Genomic DNA, 27,694 nt, shown 5'->3' with positions numbered 1-27,694 from the left:
TGCCCTGCCACCGCCCACGCACGGAGCCCTCGTGGCGCCCGAGCCGGCACCGCGCTGGGCGGAGCCGCCGTAGCCCCGCCCCGCCCCCGCGTTCCTCGCGGGCGCAGCGGGTGCCGAGCGCTGCCGCCCCGGCCGCTCTCGCCCCGCCTCGCCGCTCACGGTAAGCGGCGGCCGCGCAGGGGCGGCTGTGGACGGGGTGGGGCGGCGGAGTTTCCTGTGTGCGGCTGCGCCGGGGCGCTCAGGCCGGGACCGCGGGCTGGTGGCGGCGGCGGCGGCAGCGGCGGCGGCAACGGGTCTGCGCGTGTGCGGCAGCGGCCCAGCCTGGAGCGGCGGGCGGCGGCGGCGTGGGACGTAGCGGGTGAGGCCCGGGGAGGGTGCGGGGCGAGGAGCGTAGGCAGAGCCCGCAGGGGCACCGAGGGACGGACGGACGGACGGACGGAGGAAGGGAAAGCCGGCAGCGGCGGTACCGGTGCCCCGCAGCGGGGCGGGCGGCGCGCTGGCCCCTCCCCTGCGGCGGGGCGGAGGAGCCGTGCGGGCAGGCGGCGGTGCCCGGTGCCCCCGGGGACTGCGCGGGGCCCGCTGAGCTGCGCGGCGGCCGCGGCTCTGGCACCGCCGGAGTTGGGGTGACCTGTGGGAAGAGGGGAGCCCTAGAGGCCTGAATGTCCCGAAATGCAAGGGGGAATTTAATTTATTCTAATTGATTTCCCACGTATTTCCCCATCCCAGCCCGCTGAGCCTGGCAGTCCCTGCAGTCGTTTGAGAACTGTTGACACCCTGACGCTCCCTACGGGGAGTGAGCCTGGCTGGGACGAGGGGACCCCCGAGCTGCTGCTGTTCAAAAGCCTTTTGATCCTCCTCTTTGTTTTTGTTAATTCCCGATGCCCGGGAGGTCTTCTGCCACTGGGGCCTTTGTTTGAAGCTTCCGTGGTGGCGGTGATTAAGCTGCTCAGAGCTTGCCGAGGTCGCAGCTGTCTCTTGCGAGAGCTCCCCCAGCATGAGGGGAGTTCAGCATTGCTGGTATCTCACAGGCAGGCTGACCGGGAAAGCGTGGAAGTCCTTAGGGCTGCCCGCGTGTCGGGAGGTTGCGAAAGCACAAAACCAGTTCGAAGTAACTGGTCGGTGGAGTTAAAAACTTATATTCCAGTCTGAACTTGCTTAACTTCAATGCCACAATCATGATACTGCTTTCTGCTAAAGAAATCGTAGGAAATAAGCTTTTTTTTTTCAGTTTTACAGTACCCTCTTTAATTCCTGTTGCAGAGCAGTAGGAGGACGTGTACTGTAATAGTATAAAAGAACAAGAAAGAAATTGTGATGTCTGCATCTGTTGCTATGCTTCCGATTTTATTTCTAATTTGACAGTAGGCACTTTAGTATGGCTCTGTACAGCTGATGTTTTGGTGTCCTTAGTTTTTGAGGTTTCACAGCCTACAAGCTACTTGTAAAGAAATGATGAATAAGAAAACCTTTTTCTTAAAGAGTTTTTATTAATAGGGGTTTTACTGTTTGACCTGTGTAACAGTAGATGTGTAAATAAAATGCTAGTTCATTTCCCTTTCTCACCTGATTCTTGAAAAGAAAAAAAAAAATATTCCCATGAAGCACTTTCTCTAATTTGTGCAAATACATGGTGTCTCTGACAGGAATTTAAAGGTGTAGCAGCATGGTTATGAAAGCTACAGTAGAAGATGATGATTCAGGATGGGAACTTGGTATGCCTGACAAGATGGAAAAGAGTAATACCAGCTGGATAGACATAACCCGGGATTTTGAAGAAGCTTGTAGAGGTAAGTTGTAGTCCTTTCATTTGGAGAAAACTCGGAATCCTTTGGAGGCCTAAGCATAGTTCTTTGAGTTCTTCTGAGCAATAATTTGACCCAGGTTCAAGCTTCAGATGAATGAGCTACATTGATTCCGTGTCCCAGCTGTGAGGTTGGAATTATCATGAGCCACCTCACTTTTCTTCCTCTTCCAGATTACATAAATACCTTTTTAATTAAAGTTTTTTCATCTTACACATATTCATACCTGCTTTTTTTCCTTTGCAAAAATTTCTTCCTGTCTCTTCTGCCAAGTGGAAATGTCATTCAGGCATGCAGAGTCAACATTCTGTTTATTTCTTGTATATTTTTGGATCTCTAGGGCCCAATAATTCTTTTAATTCATCAGTGCATCATTTTTCATCTTTGAAACAAGTATGAGTTTCTGAAATGGTGTAATGTGTCTCAGTAATGGGGAAGCAGTTGCTTCCATTTAAACACTGCCTTTATTACTATTAGATGCTACCTCTAGTTTACAGTTTTTTCAACTGATTTTATGATGACATTAGGGAAAAATAAAAACATAAAAACTGCATCTTACCACACAGGATGTTACATAATGATAAGCACAGTTTCTGTATATTATTTCTCTATATTACTCTATATTGCTTATAAATTATAATTTCTCAGTATTACTTATATCTGTGTACCCATCAAATATATCTAAAGACTCCTTTAAAAGTAATGAGGAAAAGCAAGCCTTTCAGTAGTCTTCCCTGGAAAAGACTAAGACACCTGAATAAAGAAGCAGAGGAAGCAGCTGTGTTCCAGGCTATTTAGATGGTGCTGTTTCACAGAATAATCATCACAGAATCATTTGGGTTGGAAGGGACCTTAAAGACAATCTCATTCCAACTCCCCTGCTATGGATAGGGACACCTTTCACCAGACGATGTTGTTAAAGCCCCATGTAGCCTGGCCTTGAACAGTGCCAGGGATGGGGCATTCACAACTTCTCTGGGCAATCTGTTCCAGTGACTCACCACCCTCACAGTAAAGAATTTCTTCCCAATATCTAATCTAAATCTCTCTTTTAGTTTAACAGCATTTCCCCTTGTCCTGTCAGTGCATGGCCTTGTAAAAAGTCCCTCTCCAGCTCTTTCCTAGCCTTCCTTTATGAACTGGAAGGATGCTAGATGGTCTCCAAGGACCCTTTTCTTCTCCAGGCTGAACAGCCCCAACTCTTTCAGTCTGTCTTCATAGGAAAGGTTCTCTAGCCTTCCATTCATTTTTGTAACCCTCATCTGAACTCACTCCAACAGGTCTATGTAGTTCAGTGCTGAGGACCCCAGAGCTGGACGCAGTGTTCCAGGTGGGGTCTCACCAGAGCACAGCAGAGGGGCAGAATCCCCTCCCTCTCCCTGCTGGCCACACTGCTTTGGATGCAGCCCAGGATATCAGGTTTCTTAGGCTGTGAGTGCACTATATGCTTAGTATTTCTAAAACTTCTTTAACTACTAGAATAACAGAGGGATGAGGGCACATTGTGAACCACTGGGTTTTTTTTAGTCCTTCAGTCTCGAAAAGTGCTTTGTAAGTAAAAGCAAACGAAGGTGGAGTAGTGTCATGGGTTGCCCTGGGCCAGATGCCAGGCACCCACCAAAGCTGCTCACTCCCCCACCTCTGCAGCTGGAAAGAGGAGAGAAAATTTAATGAAGCTTCAAGGGTTGAGATAAGGACTGGGAGAGATCACTCACCAAATACTGTCATGGGAAAAACAGACTCAACTTAGAGATACGAAGTGAATTTATTACTGACAAAATCAGAGCAGGATAATGAGAAGTAAAACAAGCCCTAACAACACCTTCCCCCCCGCCTCCCTCCTTCCCAGTTCTACCTCCTACCCCAGCGGCACAGGGAGACAGCGAATGGGGGTTATGGTCAGTTCAGCACCTGAGGCTTCTCCCACTGCTCAGGGAGAGGAGTTCTTCCCCTGCTGCACCATGGGGTCCCTCCCACAGGAGACAGTTTCCATGAACTTCTCCAGTGTGAGTCCATCTCACAAGCAGCAGCTCTCTGTGACCTGCTGCAGTGTGAGTCCATCCCACGGACAGCAGTCCTCCCAAAACTGCTGCAGCGTGGGTCACTCTTCCACAGGGTGCAGTCCTTCATAGACAGGCTGCTCCAGCTTGGGAGCAGGGCCCCTCTCTCCACAGGTCTCATTTAGGTTCACAACCCTTCCTCAGGCATCCACCTGCTCCAGTGTGGGTCTCCTCCGTGGGTTGTGGGTGGATCTCTGCATCCCCATGGACCTCCACAGGACAGGGGTTCCAAGGCTGCAGGGGCACAGCTGCCTTACCATGGGCTGCACCATGGGCTGCAGGGGAATCTCAGCTCTGGCACCAGAAGCACCTCCTCCCCCTCCTTCTGCACTGACCTTGATGTCTGCAGGGCTCTTCTTCTCCCATGTTCTCACTAGGCTCTTCTCCATCTGCAGTTAAAACTGCACAACTTTTTGTTTTTCTTTCTTCTTAAATCTGTTATCACAGAGGTATTATGACCATTTATAATTGGCCCAGTGGCACGTCCATCTTTGAAGCCACCAGGGATTGGCTCTGCTGGACATGGAAGAAGCTTCTGGCAGCTTCTCACCCCTGTACCACCCCCCCACCAAGCTACCAAAACCAGGCCATGCAAACCCAATGCAAGTAGAAATGTCTGATCTGCTTTCTGCACCTTGTTCTCTCTTAGCATAAAACAGTTTGGTGAGTGACAAGACTACCTTGGAGAAGTTGTGCTAGTAGGATGATTGTAATTGTTTGTTCTGTCCTGTTCCTTTGTAGAACTGAAGTTAGGAGAACTGCTTCATGACAAGCTGTAAGTATGCACGTAGGATGGTTCTGGCTTTTAGATAGGATTATTGCAAACATGTTAATGTTACCTAATAACTAAGCTTTTTTAGACTTTAAATAAAGTATTTTAAGTATATAGAATATCATACATTCTCAGCAGTATGTATATGCTGCACCTGTATGAATGCTGAACATATCTGAAAGTGTAAGTATAACATTGCATTTTTTAATGTGATTGAAATTGTACTTCAGAAGTTTATAGCACATTTTATGACCCGTAGTGATTATGTTACTGAACTATTTTATGGGACGTGCTTTTATGAAAAAAGGCCAGAAAGACTTTAAACTTGGTTGACTCTAATGTCACTATCGAGTTTTTGATAAACAATCCATATGTAACGTAATGTAACTTAATAATAATGTAACTTAAATAACATGCTAAAGCAGAAAGTGAGAACTCTGCGGATTGGAAATGTGTATCAAAGAAAAGCATGCGGTAAAGCATGCTATTAAATGAAAACCCGCTTAAAAGTGTGTGCAAGGATGTCACCAGCTAGCTACTTAGCAGAATCAAAGCACATTTTCAGATGTAGTTCTATACATAAGTGCATTCAAAGCAAATACACTTTTCAGAATCTGAATGTGCCACATGCAATAAACTTTTGTGTATTATAAAGACTGTTGCAGGAGTTTTGATGAATGTTGTGATAAAGTGAGGCACTGTATCTCTTCATATATAGGCAAGTCTTCTTTTGGTGTGGCTCTTCTGCAAGCTTTTATGCCCTGACTACAAGTGATATGTTGTCACATCCTGAGGGTTTTTTTGTTATTAGTCTTCTTAACATGCCCATCTTAAACAAAGCTGGTATATTCAATATATATTAGTCTGTGTCATATATATTATCATTAGTGTCTGGGGGATGTATCTCACTTGTTTCTTTGGGTATGTTGTAATAAAGAACAGCTTGTTCAATTAATATCAGTTTATTATTTTATGTGATGTTTAAGAAGATGCTATGAAGTTTATAGAAACAAGTGTGCAAAGATATAGTAGTGGGATATGTCACTGAGGAGTGTTCTTCACTCTTATAGAAAGGCTAATAATTTTCTTTTACTTTTAGCCATCTCTTTTCCTATGAACTTGTTGAGAGATCCTTAACTTCCTGAAAGCTATGATCTCTGAATATCAGTACTAATTTTCACATACCTTATTGTCTGTTGTCAGAATATGGTGTACTTGGTTTGTCATCCTATGTTCTTTTCCATTAGTTCCTGAAGACTATTTTGTATAAAATAATTACATTCAGCACCTTTTTTTTGTGTGTGTGTTCATAGTTTTGGTCTTTTTGAAGCCATGTCTGCCATTGAAATGATGGATCCCAAGATGGATGCTGGTATGATTGGAAATCAAGTTAACAGAAAGGTTCTTAACTTTGAGCAAGCTATTAAGGTTCGTGTGAATTTCCTGGTTTTGCCTACACTGTCTGTAGAAATACGCAGTTTTGTCAAATTACAGTTAAGCACAATTCAGCGTAATTAATGTTTTCAATCTTCACTTGATACTTATGTTATCTTTTTTTTTTTTTTTGGATAATTAAGTAAGAAATATCTTGTGATGATTACTTTTTTTTGTTACCTGCATTATCACAATGATGCTAACTTTTACAGTGAAAAGTACTGTGAAATTATTGGGTATTGATACCTCAAGTAAATGTATTTCCAGAATAGTTTTGCAAGTCACTCTGTGCTTCCCTAAAATGCATCTTTTATATGAAGATCTATTGGTTAGCTTCTATTTAACCTGAATAGAAACCAACTTCCTTAAAAAAGCTGGAAATTAACACTATCATTCTTTGAGTTCATTAACTTTGAACAGAAGCCAGATAATTTACCAACATTAACTGTAATGATTAACTTTTGATTTATGATCAAGATAAATTGGTGGAGAGAGGTTGAAAGTCTTTATGTTATTTTGGAAAAAATAATGCACTTAGGGAAAAGTATTTTTTTTTATGGTGAACTTCATTTTGAATGGAGTTAGAGAACTCCCTAAAATATTGGCTGACTGAGTCACGTGGAATGTATGCAGGATTGCATAGACTGGGCAAACTAAATGATCAAAGTAAAGTTGCAGCCTTTTTGGTTACCTTTAAGTAAAACACTACAAGTATTTCCAGTTTAAAAAGCAGTCTTCAAAGAATTGGTCCTGCATATTCCTTGTTCAATCTCTTTAGTATGATTATACTGTTTTTTGATTTTAGTGTTGACAGTTAACTGGTTTTAAACTTTTCTTGTTAGTAATAAATCAGAATTATTGCTTTAGCATTCTCTTTAGGTAGTTTTCTGTTGGTCAGTGTACAACTGATGGGAAGGCAAAGTTTTTAAGAATTCAAGACATGTTATGAAGCTGATCAGCAAAGCTAGTAGTATACAATTACTCTGAAGTCTTAAACAAATTTTATTTTCCTTTTTGGCTTTGGTACAAATAAGTTGTATTTTGCCTGTATGCTTCCATAGTATTTAGGGTTTTGATTGGGTTTTTTTGGTTTGTTTTCTAAGGATGGCACCATTAAAATAAAGGATCTCACTTCACCAGAGCTGGTAGGAATAATGGACACGTGTTTCTGTTGTTTGGTAAGCATTTGTCTGTTCTTTAGGTTATATGGTTTTGCTTTTAAAATGTATTCCTTTAATCCATCTTAAAAAATGGATTAGCAGAACTCAAAAAAAGATTCACCAAGCAGAAAATACATACATATATTTTAATTTCCATTTAGTTATTTACATTGCCTATTATGAAAGGCTTAATTTTGATATTTAATTTTTTTACTATAAGAAATATGGAATATAGCTGGTAGCACCTTAAACCTTAGAAAGGTTTTATAGTTTCTGGTTTTATAAATGTAGGTTATCTGATTGCCTGCTGTGTATTGATGTTTGACTGTGTTGGAAGCTGAGTGTGCAGTAACTGGTAGCACTCTGTTGCTCCTTTCTCTACAGCCAGAAATGACAGAGCTTACAGAGGCATTTTGAAGAAAGTAAATAAATTCATTTAGAAAAATAAGTTAAATATCAGTTACTTCTTAATTGCAGATTTTTTTCTGTGTATATGCTTTAATTTCCTCAGTAAATGATACTAATTATTTTCAGTTACTCTTTAAAATTACATCAATAACATTATTTTTTAAAACATTTCCAATCAGTTTAGTCAGAAAGACATGTGAAGATCATTGTATATCTGATACAGTGTAACATCACTTGTTTTCTGCTCCTGGCCCCCAAATACTGACTCCATTTGAAAAGATGGTTCTACTTTATTTTCTGCAATTTCAAGATAGAAATTTAAGTTACTGAATCTTTCCCTGTAGCTTAAAGAAACACAGAAGTGGTAGGGAGAGGGGATTGTGGCAAGAAACTCTATGTTGTAAAAGAGAGAGAACATGAAGAATACTGGTGACTTGTCTCATAGTCATTTGCATTTCCCATTCACTGTTTATGCAGAGAAAGCTTGTAAATGTGAAGGTCTCTTAACATAATGTCATGTCTAAATCACAGGGATTAGACCTGAACTTTATAGAAGAGGTTTATCCAACACCGAATTCTAGGATTGAAACACCTTCACTTGCCCTTTTTTGGTACATGGAAGGTTGCCATGATAAGGAGTTTCCTAGTGAACCTTTGAAGCACAGTAAAATGGAAGAAGAATGGAGCTATAAAAATGAGGACTTGGCTGTCATGAGTAAAATACTTGATTTCCTTTTCTCTAGATAACATGGTTAGAAGGACATTCCTTGGCACAGACAGTATTCACTTGCCTTTATATTCATAATCCAGACTTCATAGAAGATCCTGCTATGAAGGCTTTTGCTCTTGGAATCCTAAAAATCTGTGATATTGCCAGAGAAAAGGTTAACAAAGCAGCTGTTTTTGAGGAGGTATGTGTTTCCCATCTCATGGGGTCAAATATGCAACATTATACCATAATGCAAGTAAAACAATGTATTAGTGACATTTGTTCATGTTTGATTCAAGGATAGCATAGGAATAGCAATTCATAATCCTAGAAGTATTAGACTCAATACCTTTAAAATGCAGTTTTCCCCAGTGACGGTGTTTCATGCTCTCTCTTCTGTATTTTCCTCGAGTACTAGAGCCACACATATATTTTACTCAAAAAGCAACTCAAGTCTTGTGATTAACCATTTGAAATCCATTTCACTTGTGGTTTTCTTCCAGTTTAAGTTTTTTATTTTCTGTGTTAGATAGTCATGATCGTCTTTTGTCTAAGATGTCCATCTGGCAACAGGATCAGAGTCCTGTTTCGGGTGCTCAGAGCAATCTGTTTCCTCTGAGCTTGGACAAGTCACTCTTGCTGACTATATCTAAAATGGATCAAATACTGCTTTGCAGCTATAGTTCTTGTAACATTTTGGTAGGGTGTCACTTGATGAAAATATGAAGGGCATATTGGTATTAAGGATTTATGCAGAAGGTAATTGCCTCAAGCTGGATTTGCCCAGGAAAATCATTCAGTGTATTCATTCTGAGTGTAATTCAGTTGTGTAGATTAAATCTGGACTTTTATTCTTGATGGAATGAAACAAAAGTACACCCCATGCATACCCCCAACCACTCCCCCAAAAGAGAAAAAACAGCAAAAGATCCAAAAGCTATTAAGAAAACAGCTCCCAGAAAACCCAAACCAAAAAGAAAACTTCAAACCACAATCTGAAAATTTTTACTACAGCTTTTTATATTTCACTACATACTGCTTCCTTGATGTTTTTTTTTTAGGAAGATTTTCAGTCAATGACTTACGGATTTAAAATGGCCAACAGTGTGACAGATCTTAGAGTTACAGGTACAGTTTGTGCTTTCTTTGTAACTGTCCAGCAACCTCTTTCTCCTTTGAGCATGTAATTACTTTCAGTCACATCTGATGAACTGCTAGGAGTCTCTGCTGTTAAGTTTTTTTATTAGTCTTGTGGCAATTGCTGACTTGGTAAAAAGAGAGATCGAATTAGTTTTCCTTGGAAAAAAGGTTCAGTTGTCTTGTTAAGTGCCTGAGAAACGGAGGAAGTGCTTTTAGATGGGCCAACAAAGTGGCTAGGCATGAGCTCATCATGGTATAGATACAGACCACTGGAAAGTGCATTGCTTGAGTTCTGCTTTTTTGTCTCACAATTTGTTGTTCTTTAGGAAAAAAAAGCAGTCTAGTAGTTCTACAGGTATGAATACATATGTTATTAGGTACATTCATAAGCATGTAAGTTAATCTTTTCGATGTATGATTTTTTTATACGTATTTGAGCTTTCCATTGATTTATTTTTGAAAAATTTGTGAACGCTTCAGCTTTGCATCAGTTAGTCTATATTCTGATTTTTGATTGTTGCAAGACATCCCCACCATTCCTCACAAGAATATTTTTTGTCTAGTCTTTGGCTAATGGATACGTAAAGCACTTCTAAGTTTGATTTTGCCCTCAAAACTTCTTCTCCCCTGAGTGGTATAGGTGTGCCTAGGAATGCTTCTCAGCTTTTAATCGTGCTGTGATTTTTTCCAGGTATGCTGAAAGATGTCGAAGATGACATGCAAAGACGAGTGAAGGTATTGTTTTCATGTTTGTCTTGTCAATTATATTTCAGGTGTACTTAACATAGGTTTGGGGAAAGGAGTTGGATTATGAGGAATGGAGGTTTGTGTCATTATGGTGGGGTTTTTGAAGAACTGGCATCATGGTTTGTGTAACATGCCTTCTAGCTAAAGATGGTGAAAGCTTCAGACTTCTGTATACTCTTCAGTAGTTGCTTCACTAGTAGTAGGTGGAATCATAATGTAGAAGGTAACACTGGGCTGGGACACAAGAAAGTATGTATTTAGCTTTCAGGTTTTAGGCAGAGATACTATGTAATGTCAAAGAAGTTACTTAATTTTCCTTTACCACAGCTTACAATGTAAAATGGTCATGCACTGTCCTTGCTTACTTGCAGAATTTACTGAGGTATGTCTCATTACTATCGGAGAGTCATTCAAGTACCTGGATTATATATTAAGAAATTTTGAATTTGAAAACTGATTTTTGGGATTATTCAACAGGTGGATGTTTTAGAGAAGGTAAAGGGATTTTATCAGTAGCTTCCCTTTGCAATTTTTAGTAAATTATTTGACATTTCTTTACGTTGTAGAGCACTCGAAGTCGACAAGGAGAAGAGAGAGATCCGGAAGTTGAACTTGAAGTAATGAATTGTTTGGTTTTTTTCCTGGATTTCAAGAATGTAAATGGGAGATTTAAATATGGTATAACCCCACCCATGCATATAAAAAGCAGCCGGGGAGTGTGATCACCCAGGAGCATGGTGAAAGAGCTGGCAAACAGCGGGACATGCCAGTCAGGGCATGCTGAGGCACTTTGTGTGGGGAGGCAGTTTGTCCAGGCAGGGCAGCAGCCCTGTGGGAGTTCTGGACACCACCATAAAAGAAAGACATTAAGGTATTAGAGAGTGTCCAAAGAAGGGCCATAAAGATGGTGAAGGGCCTTGAGGAGAAGCTGTACAAGGAGCAGCTGAGGTCACTTGGTCTGTTCAGCCTGGAGATGAGGAGATTAAGGACAGACCTCATTGCAGCTACTACTTCCTCATGAGGCAAAGAGGAGGGGCAAACGCTGATCTTGTCTCTGGGGGCAGAACCCAAGGGAATGGCCTGAAATTGTGTCAGGGGAGGTTTAGGTTGGATATTAGAAAAAGAGTTTTCACGAGGAGGGTGGCTGGGCACTGGAACAGGCTCCCCAGGGAAGTGGTCACAGCACCAAAACTCTCAGTCCCGGAAGCATTTAGACAACACTCAGGCACGTGGTGTGACTCTTGGGGTGGTCCTGTGCAGGGCCAGGAGTTGGCTGGATGATCTTTCTGGGTCCCTCCCAACACAGAATATTCTATGACCTATTGCTTAGTAATCAGTATAATTTTATTACAGCATCAACAATGTTTAGCTGTCTTCAGCAGAGTCAAGTTTACCCGCGTCCTACTAACTGTCCTAATAGCATTTACAAAAAAAGAGGTACGTTCATTTGGCCTTTCTGTTTGCATTGGGATCCTGTGAAGTTCTCTTTTTTTGTTCTTTAAGATCAGGCAATTACTGTGTAGATTCAGGAGATTTGAATGTGGGTGGAGGTAAAGCTCTGAATAAAGCCTTACAGTGGCAAATATTCAGTTTTTATTCAAAGTGGGAAACAAAGGGAAGGCTAGTGGCTGACATTATCATGGCCTTGCAGAAAGACAGAATATTCATTACAAAACACTTAAAAATATTTATGGCTTTCTAATTACTCTTCTCACACACATGAGCAAAACTTCTTGTTTTGAGTTCCCGTCCCCTCCTGTGGAGTTACCTGACATTGGGCAGTGTTTAGTCCATATCAAAAGAACTGTTAGCTTTTCCTTCCATGTGATACTGAATATGTATCTAGACATCTTTGGTCTGAGAAGAGGAGTTCAGTAGCATTCCATACAATTTGCCTGTTTTTTGAATATAAGATTTCCCAATTGCTGAGAGGCGAAGGAACTTCATGTTTTAAGGCAAAGGGATAGAACTACATGCCCCCAGAGCAGACTCTCACATAGCGTATGCAGGACTTTCAGTTGTAATTATCGTAAAGTCTTACAAAGCAAAATACACAATATTGAATTTATGTACAGATATATGAAATACAAAGAACACTACTGCACAAAAATGTTGGGTTGTTTGGGTTTTTTTCAGAACTTGTGTAAGACCATCAGAATCTTAATGCCCTTACTTTTTTTATACTGGCATTAATTAGATAGTCAAAATGTATTGGTTCACAATGTTAATAATTGTTTCCTGCCTTTCAGACAAGTGCAGTTGCAGAAGCTCAGAAACTAATGACTCAGGCAGCTGACTTGCTTTCTGCCATACACAATTCACTGCATCATGGTATGCAGGCACAGAATGATACCACTAAAGGAGGTATGTATCAAATTACACCATTTTTTCCTTTCCTGGATATGCTCTCTTCATAAATGTAAATACCTTTGTGTATTTAAAAAAAGTTGAAATCACTATTTACTTTGAACTAAAATACTTATTATGCAACCCATTACAGACTTGCATTGTTTAATTTTATTTTACCAAGTGGTGGTTCTCCTGAAAGCAGTACTGTCATTTCAAAGCCAGAAATAATGTGAACTTTTGATTGATGCCACTTTAAAATAGGGAACAGGACTTCATTGTTTGTACAGGTGTATGCTGAGATGCTGAGGACTCAGTGTTTTTTAAATAGTAATCATTGCTGTTGTTGGGTTGTTGGAGTGTCAGGAAGTTAACTGTCACTTAAAGAATTCCTTTTGGCTAATTGAATAATTTGTACTATACTTGAAAGTTTGAAGTGGGTCTGAAAACACAGATTATATGCAGTTTGTCTCTCTCTCTCCCCTCCTCCTTCTTTAGATCATCCTATTATGATGGGGTTTGAGCCACTTGTTAATCAGAGATTGCTGCCACCAACTTTCCCTCGATATGCAAAAATTATTAAAAGGGAAGAAATGGTCAATTATTTTTCCAAACTAATAGACCGAATAAAAACTGTATGTGAAGTAGTCAACTTAACTAATTTGCACTGTATACTGGTAAGCATGAATATTTCTTATTTATTGCCAAAAATAAGATCTGAAAATGCGACTTGCAAAATATAATTCCATATATGTGTGCTCTTGCTCACTGGTGAGAAAACTGAGCACTACGTATGTATTTGGTGTTTCTCACTGTTATGTACAATTTCAAAGTTTACTATCCTTCCTTAATACTTTATACTTAATCCTTCCTTAATACTTAATATTTTTCTTCTTTTGACGAAGACCTTCCTCCTCTCAAACCTCCCACTTTTCCCGTAATTTGTTAAATAATTACACATCTTACTGGGAAAGGCCAAGCAAGTTTCTTTGGTTGAAGAGCTGCATCTACAGAACATAATTCTTTGCTATATGCCTGATTTTTTTCAAATTTATTAAGCAGTATTCTGCACATGTGCCTATAACACAAGAGAGCACTAAATATGTGCTTAAACATGTAGTTCCCTAAATGGGCATCAAGTTAAGCACCTGCTTATATTCTTTCCTGAATAACTGATATTAATCTTAGTTACTGCCTACATTTATTAGAAGACACTTAAATGCTTGAAATATTTTTTAGTATCCATGCATTCACTGACTGATAAAAAGAGATACAGTTACATCAAATCTCTTGTCTTTCTATTTCCTGTTAATTAATAAAGAAGCGTCTGCATGAAGCGTCTGGTACCAGTTAAACCTTACCTGGGTTTCAATCAATTTTTTTAAATCAATTCTCAGTTTTGTTCAATACCTGGTGTAGTTACATCATGATCTTAACAATCTCATAGTATTTTTTTTCTGTACTATCATCTTTCTAGTTGTTGCATTTGAAAACTCAGAAACCTTTTTGTTAAGTACCAAGTAATTGCAGAAAATCTTCATAATACATTCTGTTCAAACTATTTGTGGTCACTTTCTTACAAGTTGTATAAGCCATGCTATGTTTGTCTATGCCTTTAAACAAAATACTGCTGTATTTACACAGTTGTATATAAGTGTTCAGGGAAGATGCAAGTGTGTGTAAAAATGATTTGGTGTATATTTACATATATATATAAATTGGCATATTAACCTGAATCATCTTTTTTTTTTTCTTTTCCTAAATACACATTAGGATTTTTTCTGTGAGTTTAGTGAGCAATCACCATGTGTTCTTTCAAGATCCCTGTTACAGGCAAGTCCTAATTATGTCTATGAATAAAGTACTTCTGCATTCATTATGAAATTCTGTTATTGTTCTAAATATTTCAATAATTTGCATAGAACTTAATAATATTTAAGTGTTAAAAAACTTTCTGTGGATATTTAAGTATTATGGAAGAAATATTTTGCTGTGAGGATGATGAGGCATTGGAACAGGTTGCCCAGAGAAGCTGTGGATGCTCTACTAAGTCTTCACGGCCAGGAACGTGTCTGGGCCCATGGCAGGGGGATTGGAACTAGGTGATCTTTGAGTCTGTTCCAATACAAACCATTCTGTGATTCTGTATGTGGAGGCTTATGTTCTGATCTAATTTTTAAAATAATGTTTAAATACTGTTGCTTTGATCATTTTAGTACAGGCTAATTAAAACAGAAAGTGTTAATTTTTTTTTTCTCTGCCATAAAGCTGTGCCTGTAAACACATTTTTTTGCTGCTCTCCACATGCTGTGCCATTTTGAGCTGGTGTTTGTATGCATCTCCTTGTTTGGACAGAATTTAATGTATAGACTGCTTCTATTGCTACAGCAGTAAAACTGATGGTTAGTGCAGAACAGGCTGTTCTTTCTCACTGCTTCTCTTACCTTGAAAGTGCATTATACGTACCTTGACTCTAAGTAAATAATTCTTTCTAGGAGTTTTTGATTATAATAGGATGCCCCTAGATGCCAGAAGTTCTTTACATTTGATCCCTATTAAACCATGTGTAGAGCCAATGGAATACAACTATGGGCAAGTAAAATGTTTTCATTGTGTGTTTTGGCCTACACATGTGTTTGTGTAATCCCTGTGGTTGCCTGACAGCAGAGCTTTTTCTCTAATTGCTGAAGAACCATGTAAGAAAGGGACACAGCACTCATGGAGGGAAGTTAAATGAGTATCAGACATGACTGATGTAAGCAGTAGAATCCATAGGGACTGAAAAACATCAGCAGTAGCCTGGCAGTATTTCTGACTCTTTAACCTTGGACCTAGTTGAACCATTTAATTCTTAAAGTAATCTTACAAGTTTCTTACATATAGTAGGTACTGCCAGAGTTTTCTATTAGTAATTCTAGAGCATTACTTTTAACTTAAGACATGTTTCTAAAAACACATCTTTACTTTCAGACAACTTTCCTAGTAGATAACAAGAAGGTGTTCGGCACTCACCTCATGCAAGACATGGTAAAAGATGCCTTAAGGTCTTTTGTCAGTCCTCCAGTACTTTCTCCAAAGTAAGTGGATCTTGAGTTAATTTGCGTGTGTTTACATGTCTGATGAGAAATATTCCTGCTTACAAGAGCAATGTCAAATGTACAAAAAATGTACATTTTATACTTCGTACTTATATATGAAGGAGTCAGTTGCTGTTGCTGGACTTGTGTTTCTTTTTTTTATTCTGTGCTACATAGACTGGTGCCATTTATAAAAAATACGTATGTACATGGATATTTCCCTTTTAGGTGTTGTCTTTATAATAACCACCAGGCAAAAGACTACATTGATTCCTTTGTCACACACTGTGTTCGGGTAAGTGTTCATTCAATTACAGCATGTTTGTGTGTATGAACACTTGGCAGATTTATATACATTTGAAAATGAGACCAGTTATTTTAGGCAAATGGCAAAATTGAAGAAGTTGGCTATCTTAAATTGGTACTAATTTTTAAAAATCCAGTGTAATTATTGCTGGTTTTTTCCTCCTTCCAGATTTTAATTTAAAATTTCACTTTATAAGAAATCTGCACCTACATGTCACAAAACAAATGCATAGCACTAATAAAACCAAAATTATTTCTGCATTCTGTCCAGTTTCAGTTTTTTAAAAATTGTTTTAAAAGATTCTGTTGTGGAATGTGGTGCAATGAAAATCTTAAGAAAATCACAGAATTATTTAGGTTGGAAAAGACCTCTAAGTTCATTGAGTCCAAATCAGCACTGCCAAGTCCATCACTAAACCATGCCCCTAAGTGCCGTGACTACACATCTTTTAAATACTTCCAGAGATGGTCACTCAACCACTTTCCTGGGAAGCTGGTTCCAGTGCTTGACAAACTTCTTTGTGAAGAATTTTTTCTTAATATTCAACCTAAACCTTCGCTGGCACAACTTGAGGCCATTGCCTCTTGTCCTGTCACTTGACAGAACAGATGACCCCCACCTGGCTGCACCCTCCCGTCAGGCAGTTGAAGAGAGTGATAAGGTCTCTCCTGAGCCTCCTCTTCCCCATGCTAAACAACCCCAGCTCCCTCAGCTGCTCCTCACAGGACAACGCACTCCAGACAACGCACTCTGGACACGCTCCAGCCCCTCAATGTCTGTCTTGTTATGAGAGGCCCAGAAATGAACACAAGATTTGAGGTGAGGCCTCACCAGTGCTGATTACAGAGGGACAATTGCTGCCCTGGTCCTGCTGGACACAGTGTATCTGACACAAACCAGGATGCCACTGGCCACCTTAGTCACCTGGGCACCTGGATTTAGCCTTAAGAAATAATACTTTTGCCCCAAGCATTTTGTTCTGGTGACCTTCCTAAAGGATGTTCACTCAATCTCACATCGACTTAAGCTAACTCGCACTTTGAAGGGATTTAAGGAACCTGCCTCCTAATATGGATATATAAACCAGGTGCCTAAGTAGACATCGCAGTGCTTCTCCTGCAGTTTCAAAGTTGCATTGATAATTTAAAATTACTTTGCTTCTTTCAGCCATTCTGTAGTCTGATTCAAATCCATGGACACAACAGAGCTCGTCAGAGAGATAAACTGGGTCACATTCTTGAGGAATTTGCCACTCTACAGGATGAGGTAATGTCCTAGGCAGCACACCAGCAAAGTTTCTTTCCAGGTATATTACTGCCAAAGTAAAGCATGGTACTAAATTCTAAATGAATGATGCAAAATCCTTAAGACAAGGATTCCTAAAATTTAGCCCAAGAAATTGTTATGATGCATCCAAAACCTTTGTGTTAGATGTGTTGAACAAAAACATACTACATTTTTTAAGATTAGCTTTGTCCAATAAGTAGACTTCAGGAAAAGCTGTTGCGATGTAATTTACTGGTAACTGCACAGCTTTTAGTCTCCATCCTGCTTGTAATTGTCAGTCTGCAAGATGTACCAGGGGGAGATAGACAAGGCACACTTACAAAACACCTTTGAAAATTTAGCCTTAAACCTACGTAAGATGTAAACTGCAAAATTTTACAATGATTAAAAAGAAAGTAAAAAATAACTCTTCAAAATATGTGCTCCAACTGATTTTGGACATCTCTCAAGAATGGGGAGGGAGAGGTGAGAAGAAAAAACATATTTTTTCTTGCTGGAAATCCGTTTCTTCAGTAGCGAGAGCCATATAATAATAAAGTATTTCCCAGGATGTGTACATTGCAAGGAAAACAATGGAGGAACTTGGAGTTGGAGGGAGATTTTGTGTGCTCCAGCTTTTTTCAAAATGGTTTGAATTGAGTTTGTTGCAGTATTATAGCTGAGGCACTGGTTTTTTTCATTTTGTAGCATTTTATATGGATTGTTCTGTTCAGGATTACTGATGATATTCCAACTGTGAGAGACTTTGTCTTCCATACAATTTGCTTCTGAAGACAAAATCGGTCTTAGCAATATTTTAGTTACTCTGGTGGAACACACAGTGTGTTTCTTGCATGTTAAGCTTATAAATTTATTTTTTCAATGCAGCTAGGTTTAAAAAAAAAGAGTAATTATTGCCAATATAGAGCAATGAACAACAGAGTGTAATGGGTTCTGAGTTTGTGCTCATGTGACTGCTAATGATCTATATACAAATATATTTTAAAATTACAAATATTATCTATCTAATGTTCTTGCTATATTACTGTATAGAATATTTTTGTTCTGTGCAGCAGAATTTACATATGTGACTATCTTTCCAGTTTTCTGACAGTTCTAGACTTATTTCTCTTGTAATCTGGAGCGTGAATTTACTGACCCAATTTGTTAAGATTTTGTTAAGATTTTATTTCTGGTTTGGGATGCTGTTTCAATCAAATGTTTTTCGTCCTCTGTCTGTTATTTTAAAGTTTTGGTTTTTTTTTTCAACAGGCAGAGAAAGTAGATGCAGCGCTTCATAGTATGTTACTGAAGCAGGAACCACAAAGGCAACATTTGGCTTGCTTGGGCACCTGGGTCCTATATCATAACCTTCGTATTATGATACAGTATCTTCTCAGTGGCTTTGAGTTGGAACTTTACAGTATGCACGAATATTACTACATCTATTGGTAAGAGGACGCTTTATTGACAGCTCTTCGAGGAGGGATGCTCCCAGAAAGCTATAATTACAAATATTTGAAGGAGGGACTTCAAATATGATTTTATGATCTCAAGCTTGCTCAACACTGTGTTTGGTTTACCTATTCATAATATTACAAGTGGGGAAAAAAAATCTGTTGGTCTCTATTCTAGAGTTACTAAATAGGGTACTTTTTTTCCTGAAATAGTAATACACACTCTGTTTAGCTTTTTGGCGCAGGGTCTTCTATTGACAGTGAATGAAAAATGTGCTGATTTTGGTAGACAAGAGCAAGCAGGAGAAAAGCAATTTCCTTTATTCTTTTCTGCCTCTCTAGTATCAGGATTGATAGTCTTACTGATCTCTAGTATTCTGGAAAAGTTCTGCAAAGTTGTAACTGTAATCTGAAAGTTGACTAGCTAAAATTCACTTCTTATTTGGAGTATATTTGAAGAGAAATCTTCTGCCTTTAGTGAAAAGGATTGCATTATATGGAGACAGAATACTTTTATTTTTCCACTTCCGTTCACATTAATTATTTTTCATAGTTAATGGCTTGCGCCAAAAGATAATTTTTTTTTAAAATGCAAAGCTACCCAGAGATTCCTATGTAAGCCATAAGCCTTCTTACTGAGAGATTAGAACAGTTCAAATGACACAAACTTCAGTGCAATTCATTGTGTTTTTATATTGTTTCAACAGTGGATTAAATATTAAGTGAGAAAATTAATATTCCAGAAGTTACCAGAAGGTGGCAATATTCTTTAAGTAGTGCCTCAATACGTAATACCAACTTGTGTATGAGAGTATTTTTTTTACCTGCCCATATTGCCCTCTAGTATTTTAATAAAATCACTCTTAGTTGGAATTGTCATGTCAACTGCTTTCTTACTTACATGAACAAAAAAAAGGAGAAACAATTTCTGAGAGGTAATGTGCAAATGAAACTCAAATATCTCAGTAACTATTACTACATTTTTATTGTGCTCCAAATCTGTAATTTTTTTTCTATTCTCTTTTCCCCCTATTCCTTTTGATTTGAAGTCAATTAAGATATTTATTGGACTCGCTTCCACTTTCTCTTAAAGATGTCTCTTAACTCTGAAAGAACTGCACATGAATGTTGTGTGTCTGTGGGCTTGACCCCTTTATGTAATAATTCACAGCTTTTTAGTGCTTGAAAAAGCAAGTAGTGATCTTGTTTGTCAGAATAATTAAGTACAAATGTAGAAAAGGTATTAACATAGTATCTTTAAAAAAAATATTTCATTTGTTGGGGGAAGAAAGAGTTCTAGAAAAATTTGATCTTACAGAAGTTTTGAAATAAGCTTAGATTTCACTTAGTAAATGTGTAAGAGACTCGCATACCTTGAGCTGTTTGTGGTTGAATCTGAACCAGAACAAGAATGTAGACTGATGTGTTGATTCCAGCCATGCAAAACAAAGAGTTTTCACAGCCCATAAACATTGTCCTTTGCTAGGACACGTCCTTTGCATCTTAGAGTAAGTGCCTTGGTGGTCAGTGGGAATGCGTGCAGCACGAGTCCATGGTGCACTGCCACCCGTAACAGCTCCATACTGCTTCCATGCAGGTATCTCTCAGAGTTCCTCTATGCCTGGCTGATGTCAACGCTGAGCCGTGCCGACAGCTCTCAAATGGCGGAGGAGAGGATAATGGAGGAACAACAGAAAGGCCGTAGTAGTAAGAAAACAAAGAAAAAGAAGAAAGGTACCTAGGTGTAGAGTGTTAACTCAAGATTTCTTTTTTTCCCCCTTTCATGCAGCTATGTAGAATTAAAATCCAAAATTTACAGAGCCCACACCAATATGGGTAGGAAAAATATCCTAAAGTTTATGAAGGCTGAATGTAAAACTTTTTAAGAATTTCCTAGTTAGTTAGTTACTTGCAAATAGATCTTTCAGAAAAACACAAACTCATTTATATTGCCAGTTTCATCAGTTGTGTTATATGTTGGACCTTCTCAGAGTTTATAATTCCTGCAGAATTATGCTTTTAGTGACTGTAACTAAATTCAAACACCAGACTTTCAGCATATTTCTGTAATTTCTATTTGGCTTTAGAAGTTCTTAAAGCATGTTTCTTAATTTTACCATGGTGAGCTTCCCTTTCTTTTCCTCGCCACCTTTTCAAGGGGAACAAACAATCGGATATGACTAGCTCAGGATCATATCAACTAAACTCCCCTGTCTCTAGAAGTTCAGAAAATTACTAATGTACTTAAGGTGCCATGTGTTGGGCAGTTTAGCATTAAACACTGGAAACTAAAGGGAATCTTACAAGAATGCTGTCAGGATTATTAGGATAAAAAGTGCTTTAACATTTTAGCCCTAGAAGTCGGAAAGATCCCTGAACTAAGCAAACAGGCCTCTTGTGTACATACATAAGTTTCAGGCTGTTCAGTGTTTTATAGTGTCATGGGAATGCCACTGACCAGTTTATGCCATTGAGAGCACTATGGTGTTCATGTGACTGGTAAGTGTGTCTTGAGGTATTTTATGTAACCAGGAGCCAGGTGAGCAGAAATGAATGTCTAGGCTTTGTATACTTCAGTTATTTTAAAATATAATTGAGAGTTACGGCACTTTTTGGAAATTTGGAAGAGCTCTTTTGATCTGAAATTAATACGTGTACTTACATTGAATTAAAAATATATCTTTTTATGTAAAATTTGCAGTTCGCCCTCTTAGCAGAGAGATCACCATGAGTCAAGCATACCAAAATATGTGTGCTGGGATGTACAAGGTAACTCATTTGTGTTCTATGTGTTTCCATTTTTTTTTGTAATGGGGATCCTGCATACATTGCATGCCTTCTTTCTTTGTAGCGGGGCTGGAAATCAAGTTCAGGTTTATAATTTTATATGGTAAATTCTCTACAGTTTTTCTATCCTTCCAGTTATAGCTAAATCATAATTTTGATCTTCCTTACAGCAAAATATGACATAAAACTAATACTTTTCCCTATATTTATCCTTTTCTTTTAGACAATGATTGCCTTTGACATGGATGGCAAAGTAAGAAAACCTAAGTTTGAACTGGATAGTGAACAAGTTCGATATGAGCACAGATTTGCTCCATTCAACAGTGTTATAACACCACCCCCAGTGCACTACCTGCAATTTAAAGTGAGTAATCTTCAAACGTGGTGCTGCCCATGCTTTTATAGAAGTCATTTACTTACCTGCTTTAGATATCGGTGTCATTGTAAAAAGAGCCTTTAATGTCTCAAAGTGCATCTTGAAACTAAGTCAAAATGGCAAGGACTTCTAGCTTTAGTTTTGTGCAAGGAAGATATTGCACTAAATTCTTTATAAACTTAGATGCTTAGATATTTAAAAATTGGTCTGATGTGGCAGTTCAAGATGCTTCTGTTGGTTTGCATGAAAATCTCTTGGAAGTCTATTAACAGACTTCTTTAACTTCTTCTGTTAACAGGTTGTGGTTAATTATAGCAGCATGTTTTTATTAGTGCAGCAAGCAAATGGGAAAATAAAAAAGTTAATTTTGAGTGGTGTTTTGAAGGGACCAGTGGAGGCTTGTCTTGTCCAGTCTCCTTCAAGTAGCATTATAAATCACATTTAGCTGTGTCTTGGTCTACCCAAGTCTGAAAAAAAATCAAGATTGGAGATTTTCCAACCTCTTTGGTTAAACCTGATCCAGTTACTTTTTTCTGGTCCTTTAAGTCTCAGGGTAACTGACTGAGGGCTGCACTTTTTTCCTAATGTCCAGTCTGAATCACTAAGACACAGCTGTGGCCTCTCATGTTACACTGTTTGCCATTATTAACAAGAGCCTTTATCTTCTGACAGCTTTGTAACTGTCTTTAGTTGTAGGCTGCTATTAAAATTACCAATTAGCATCCTTCCTGTCTAACTGAAAAAGTCCAGGTCCACTGACCTGTCCTTGTGGCTTATATGCTCTAGGCACCCAACCATCTTCACATCTCACCATCTTTCTTGAACTGAGTGAATCCAGCCCTGGATGCAGTATTTCAGATAATACAACACAAATACTGAGTACAGGATGATAACCTTCCTTGATATGCTGGCTTGGATACTCCCATATGAGGCTTGTCTGATCTGTAGTAAGAGCACCTTGTTGGCTGGTATTCAGCTAGGTGTTTGCAGAACCCTGCTGCTCACCCAGCTGGTTATTAGTCTCTACTTAATTGCAGAATTAATCTGAACTGAAGCAGTGCTATATTCTATGCCAGTCATTCTCCCCAGTTTAATGTTAATGTGCACTGTTGTAGTGGAGATTATGAAACTATCATGGTTTCCTCTTTGTCATTAAAGGTTTTTTTAATACCTAATCAGAAACAAAAAAGTTGGAAGAATCAAAATTATATAAAATGAAATCTTGTACAGTTTCAGCATCTGACCTGCTGTAACTTTGAGTAAACAATATATTTTTTTTTCTCCTATTTTTTTTTCATATAACTTCATACCTTGTTGCGTGCCATTATTAAAGCAAATGAATGGCAATTTGTTCAAGAGAGAGACTGTTTGATAAAGATTATGACAATTTCATTAGGTTTTGTGGGACTATAATAGTTGAGCACTGTGTTGCTGCTTGGGTTTTGCCATTTTAAATAAGTGCTTTGACTTCAGTTTTGATTCTTAAAATAGTATTTAGTTGACATAACTCTTTCCTTGAATATAGTAATGTGATAAAAAACCAATTTCCTGGTAATTTTTAGTTTTATATATTTTAATATGTATTTATGTATTTCTGTAACACACTAGGAAATGTCTGACTTAAATAAGTATAGCCCACCTCCTCAGTCATCAGATCTCTACATGGCAGCTAGCAAGCACTACCAGCAAGCTAAGATGATTCTTGAGAATATTCCAAATCCAGACAATGAGGTAAGACTGAAATACTAGGAAAAGGAGTATTTGCTAGAAATAGAATAAGTGTTTGGTCTCAGCTGGATCTGCCTGACATCCGAAATATACTTACATCAAAATGCTGAGCAAAGCTGAGTTCTTTGATTAAGGAGTAGACGGCAGAGAGTGGTGGCAATCTTGCACAGCAGTCTGTTTCAGTACCTCAGCTAACATAAAGTTGTGCTCACTGTTAAAAAACCTCTCGCTGCTGAGGACCCAAGATGCTGGATAGCAGCTTATTTCCTTCTTGATTCTAGCCCATTTCTAAAAGCACAGCAGTTTTAACCAGACAGTGATAACGTGCCTGCTGCGCTTATTTGGAATCTAGTAATTCAGGTAGCCTCCTGAGAGGTGGGAAAAATAGGTTTGAATATCATTAGGATGAAAAGAGGAATGAGTCTGGTACTTGTTCCCTGCAGCAGTTTCTCAGCACTGAGCCGTAAACATGGGTAGAGATTTTTCCGTCTTTGTTCATAGTTTAAACCTTAAGTGTCTGTGACTATCTTTTGGACCAAGGAGGATGCTTTTTCTGTCATATCTAAGCAGGTTAAGAATAGTTACAGGATTAGGTCCTCCTGAGAATTTAGGATTCACTTTCTCTTCTCTGGATCCTGGTGGTACTCGTACATGAGCTATCAATTTGAGGATAACCAAAATAGTTCAGAGGTAGTTTTGAGCACGTCAAGAGCACTTCCATGCAAAAAGCCACCAGTTCATATATGAGTACCCCTTACCACTGTGTTGCAATATTGAAGATTAGATGCCTAGAGTCTTATCTATACCTTTATCTGTGGGAGTGCCACAGAACTTGCCATTGTTTCCATGGTTTTGTTCAAGAATTGTTAAACCTGTGGTTTCTGTGGTCTGTTGAATTTAAAAAGTTACTTAAAATAAATGCATCCTTCATTAAATTTAATTAATCCAGCTGTTGTACTTAAAGCAAATCCAAAACTGTCTGATCTCTGTTAAACTGATCCTGTAAGAGAACTGCTGTATGGCTAATACTATGTCAACATTAGAGTATTGAAATCATTTTGAGGTCAAATGCTTTGACTTGAAGACTTCTTGCCCTTTTGTGTTTAGGTCAATCGAATTCTAAAAGTTGCAAAACCCAATATTGTGGTCATGAAGCTGCTGGCAGGAGGCCACAAGAAAGAGTCTAAGGTAAGGAGATGCCAGCTCAATTGAACGTAAAATGTAGTAATACATACATTAAGGTTGTATTCAATGATCTGGAGATTTCCCAACCTGAATGGTCCTGTAATTCTATGTAAAGCCACTACAGATCTCTTAAGAGCCAAATGAGCACATTCAAGCTGTAGTTACTCTTAAGAACAGGGAAAGTAAATTTATTTTTCCCCTGGAAATAGTTTGTTGTAGTTATCTAAATATGGAAAACTCTAACCTATAAATCTTTTGAGAAAAAAATTGGGAAATACATGGGGGACAACACAGACTAATAATCTCACTTCAATAGTGAGAACTGTTGAAGCAAGTGTAGCAGCAGCTTGTGTGAACAAACTCATGAGAGTACTGGCTGCCACAAGGACTATTTCTTTTCAATCTGTTTAATTTTTTTTTTCTGTCTGCAGGTTGTTCTCATTATGGGTATTAAATGCCGTAGTACTGCTCTCTGACCTTTTAAATCTTTTCTATATAGGTTCCTCCAGAATTTGACTTTTCTCCTCATAAATACTTTCCAGTTGTGAAGCTTGTTTGAAGGACGAGATTTTTTTTTTAGGATACCCGAAGAATATCTGTGTAGCAGATACCAGCTCTAGGAGGGAATATCTAGTGCTGCACTTGGATTACGAGGGACCTCCAGGATAAAAGTACTGTTATGTGGAATATCTGTAGTCTGCTGCCTTTATGTGATTTGAATGACAACTGCTGTTTTAAAGTGGTTTGTATAAAGATTTAATGGATTTTATGCGTGAAGCTGATTTTAATCAACTGTATTATTAAAGAATGTTGTATCTTGGTTGATTTTGTTACAGATTTTGATCATAAATAATTCTTATTAGTGTGTTCTGACAAAGTCATGGGTTAGGAACTGAATAAAAATCATGCAGTAGAGCCTTATGTGCACAGCTGAGCTACTGTAATTCTGCACTGAACAAAGTTACATGGAGAGATTGTGAGTTTCCATATTTTTGCTTAATTGTATCAAATTGCTCACTTTGCAAGTAGAGAAATGTTGGCTTTTTTCATATCCTCCAAGCTAAAACAATCTTTATAGAGATCAAGAGCAGATGAAAATTAGTCATTTAGCTATTGAGTGAGTGATTCCTAGTTGGAATTTGTTCCTTTGTTTTTGTTCTCAAAGTGCTCAAGAATCTTTTCAGCAATCACTGCAGTAGTCACTAGCAATAGCACCAGACACTGAAGACTCTATTTTACCTACTCTGCAACTTTGTTACAATCCTGGTATTTGCCCATGCAGACAAGAGATTTGCATGATCTTTATTCTCCATTTTTGACTGCAATGGGGCTGCTGGATCCTGTGTTCTGTAGTAATTGACAGGTAGATATCCAAAACAGGAGAAGCCCCAAACCTATCCTTGCCTTCCTGCAATAGTTCTGCCTCCCAGGCTTTCAGATGTGAAACAACAGAGGTAAGATGTGTTGTAGCAAAAGGTTGCAAAATGAAAAAATGTTCAAAAAGCAAACCTGGCTCTACTAAAGGCCAAGTCATACCTAGGCCATACGTGCAAATCCTTTGTTGGACAGGACAATTCTTCACTTGTGTACAATGACTTCCTCCATAGGGATGAGCCTGTAACTCCATATTGACCATACAAGACACTTTGGTGTTAATCCTAATTTTACTGTGGATTCATACCACTTCAGCTTCATCCCCTGAGCAGAGGCACTGCCAAGCTAGAGCTTGAAAACAATGAGTAACCTCTGAAGTGGAACTCCCACTTGTCTTCCAGCAATTTGCAGCTTCCTGAAATAATCAGAAGTATGGTCCTGAAGATATGTTTTTTCCAATTTCTCTGCTAAAGAGACGGCATATCACGTTACATGTTTGCTTATCATCATGATTAATATACTTGAGTGCTTCCATATAGCTGCCAAAGGAATAAAAAGCCTGGAATACATAGATGTAAAATGGCACAGAGAATTCATCTGGCTTCTTGTAAATAGTCACAAAATCTTTCCCTTCTTAAAAATCTTGAACTACATGACAATAGTTCAAGGACAGCCTTTGTTATTTCTCCAAAGCAAGCAGCAAGTAAAAGAGAAAGCAAATTATATGTGATTTGTGGAACCAAGAAAATAGCAATAATATTATTTCCCCTTTTCATTAAAATTAGAACTGGATGAATTGTACAGAATAATGTGAATACACTAGAGAAGATTACTTTTAAATACTTACCTAAAATGGATTAGGTTTAGTTTAAAAAAACCAAAAAAACAAAGTGCTAATATAACACCAAGATGATTAGAGCAAAGTAGTAATGCCTCACACAACTAAAAACTTTAGTGAGAGACGACACTATGTACACCCCTGTTCCAAATTAATCTCTTGTTCCACTAAAGGTCCTTTAATTCTGAAATTCTATACAGTAGAGATACAGGCCTCTTGCCTACTAGAAATCTGCCACCTGAGTTAGATTGAAGCACTTGAAGTCATTGTGAATAAAACTGTAGTCCTTCATGCTTTTGAACATTGCTATTATGCAGGTTTTCAGACCCTTTGCCCTCAGAGGTTTAAAAGTGTGCTTTGTACAGAGGTGGTCATATTTATGGAGGACAACATCCAGTTGGCTAGGAGAAGCCCAAAAATGTACAGAAGCACAGCTAAACCAATTAGTTTTAAAATAATTCTCTGTCAATATATTATTTACCCTAAAGTGTTTGATTCTTTGGAATTTTTAACTTGATACTGGTAAAGCTATATCAACTTGAATATAGTGTTTCACTGTCTGTTTTATACTGTTAGAATATATGCTTTTTAACAATCAATATTAAATTCCTGATCAACTTACATCTCAGCTGTATAATTGTTTGCAGTTTCAGTCCTAGGAAAATGCTCAGAAGATGAGTAAATATTTTTACCTAAATTTTGGGTAAACGCTTTGATGTTA

The 27,694-nt window shown here is 38.4% G+C and overlaps 1 protein-coding gene across 2 annotated transcripts; it reads left to right on the top strand.

The window, feature by feature from the left end:
* The first annotated feature begins 74 nt into the window (after positions 1-74).
* On the top strand, positions 75-27,596 carry NAA35 (N-alpha-acetyltransferase 35, NatC auxiliary subunit). Of its 2 annotated transcripts, none has more exons than XM_042033705.1 (23): positions 75-160; positions 1,644-1,787; positions 4,604-4,637; positions 5,948-6,062; positions 7,172-7,246; positions 8,380-8,547; positions 9,407-9,473; positions 10,177-10,220; positions 10,799-10,849; positions 11,586-11,669; positions 12,482-12,596; positions 13,077-13,255; positions 14,352-14,411; positions 15,549-15,655; positions 15,884-15,950; positions 17,130-17,228; positions 18,501-18,679; positions 20,283-20,419; positions 21,387-21,454; positions 21,696-21,836; positions 23,457-23,579; positions 24,684-24,764; positions 25,261-27,596. In XM_042033705.1, exons 2-23 carry the CDS (start codon positions 1,664-1,666, stop codon positions 25,318-25,320), a joined length of 2,178 nt encoding a protein of 725 aa, XP_041889639.1. In that variant the 5' UTR covers positions 75-160; positions 1,644-1,663; the 3' UTR covers positions 25,321-27,596. The 2 variants fall into 2 exon arrangements, with proteins under 2 accessions (XP_041889639.1, XP_041889638.1); XM_042033704.1 differs by lacking the exon at positions 75-160 and adding an exon at positions 214-358.
* The last annotated feature ends 98 nt before the right edge of the window (positions 27,597-27,694 follow it).

The sequence above is a fragment of the Corvus kubaryi genome, unplaced genomic scaffold (genome assembly GCF_017639235.1).
Source record: "Corvus kubaryi isolate FWS band 111438036 unplaced genomic scaffold, C.kubaryi_AGA036_p1.0 37357, whole genome shotgun sequence".
NCBI classification, from domain to species: domain Eukaryota; kingdom Metazoa; phylum Chordata; class Aves; order Passeriformes; family Corvidae; genus Corvus; species Corvus kubaryi.
Note: the sequence above shows the minus strand (reverse complement) of the source record. Positions and strands in the feature narration are given on the sequence as shown.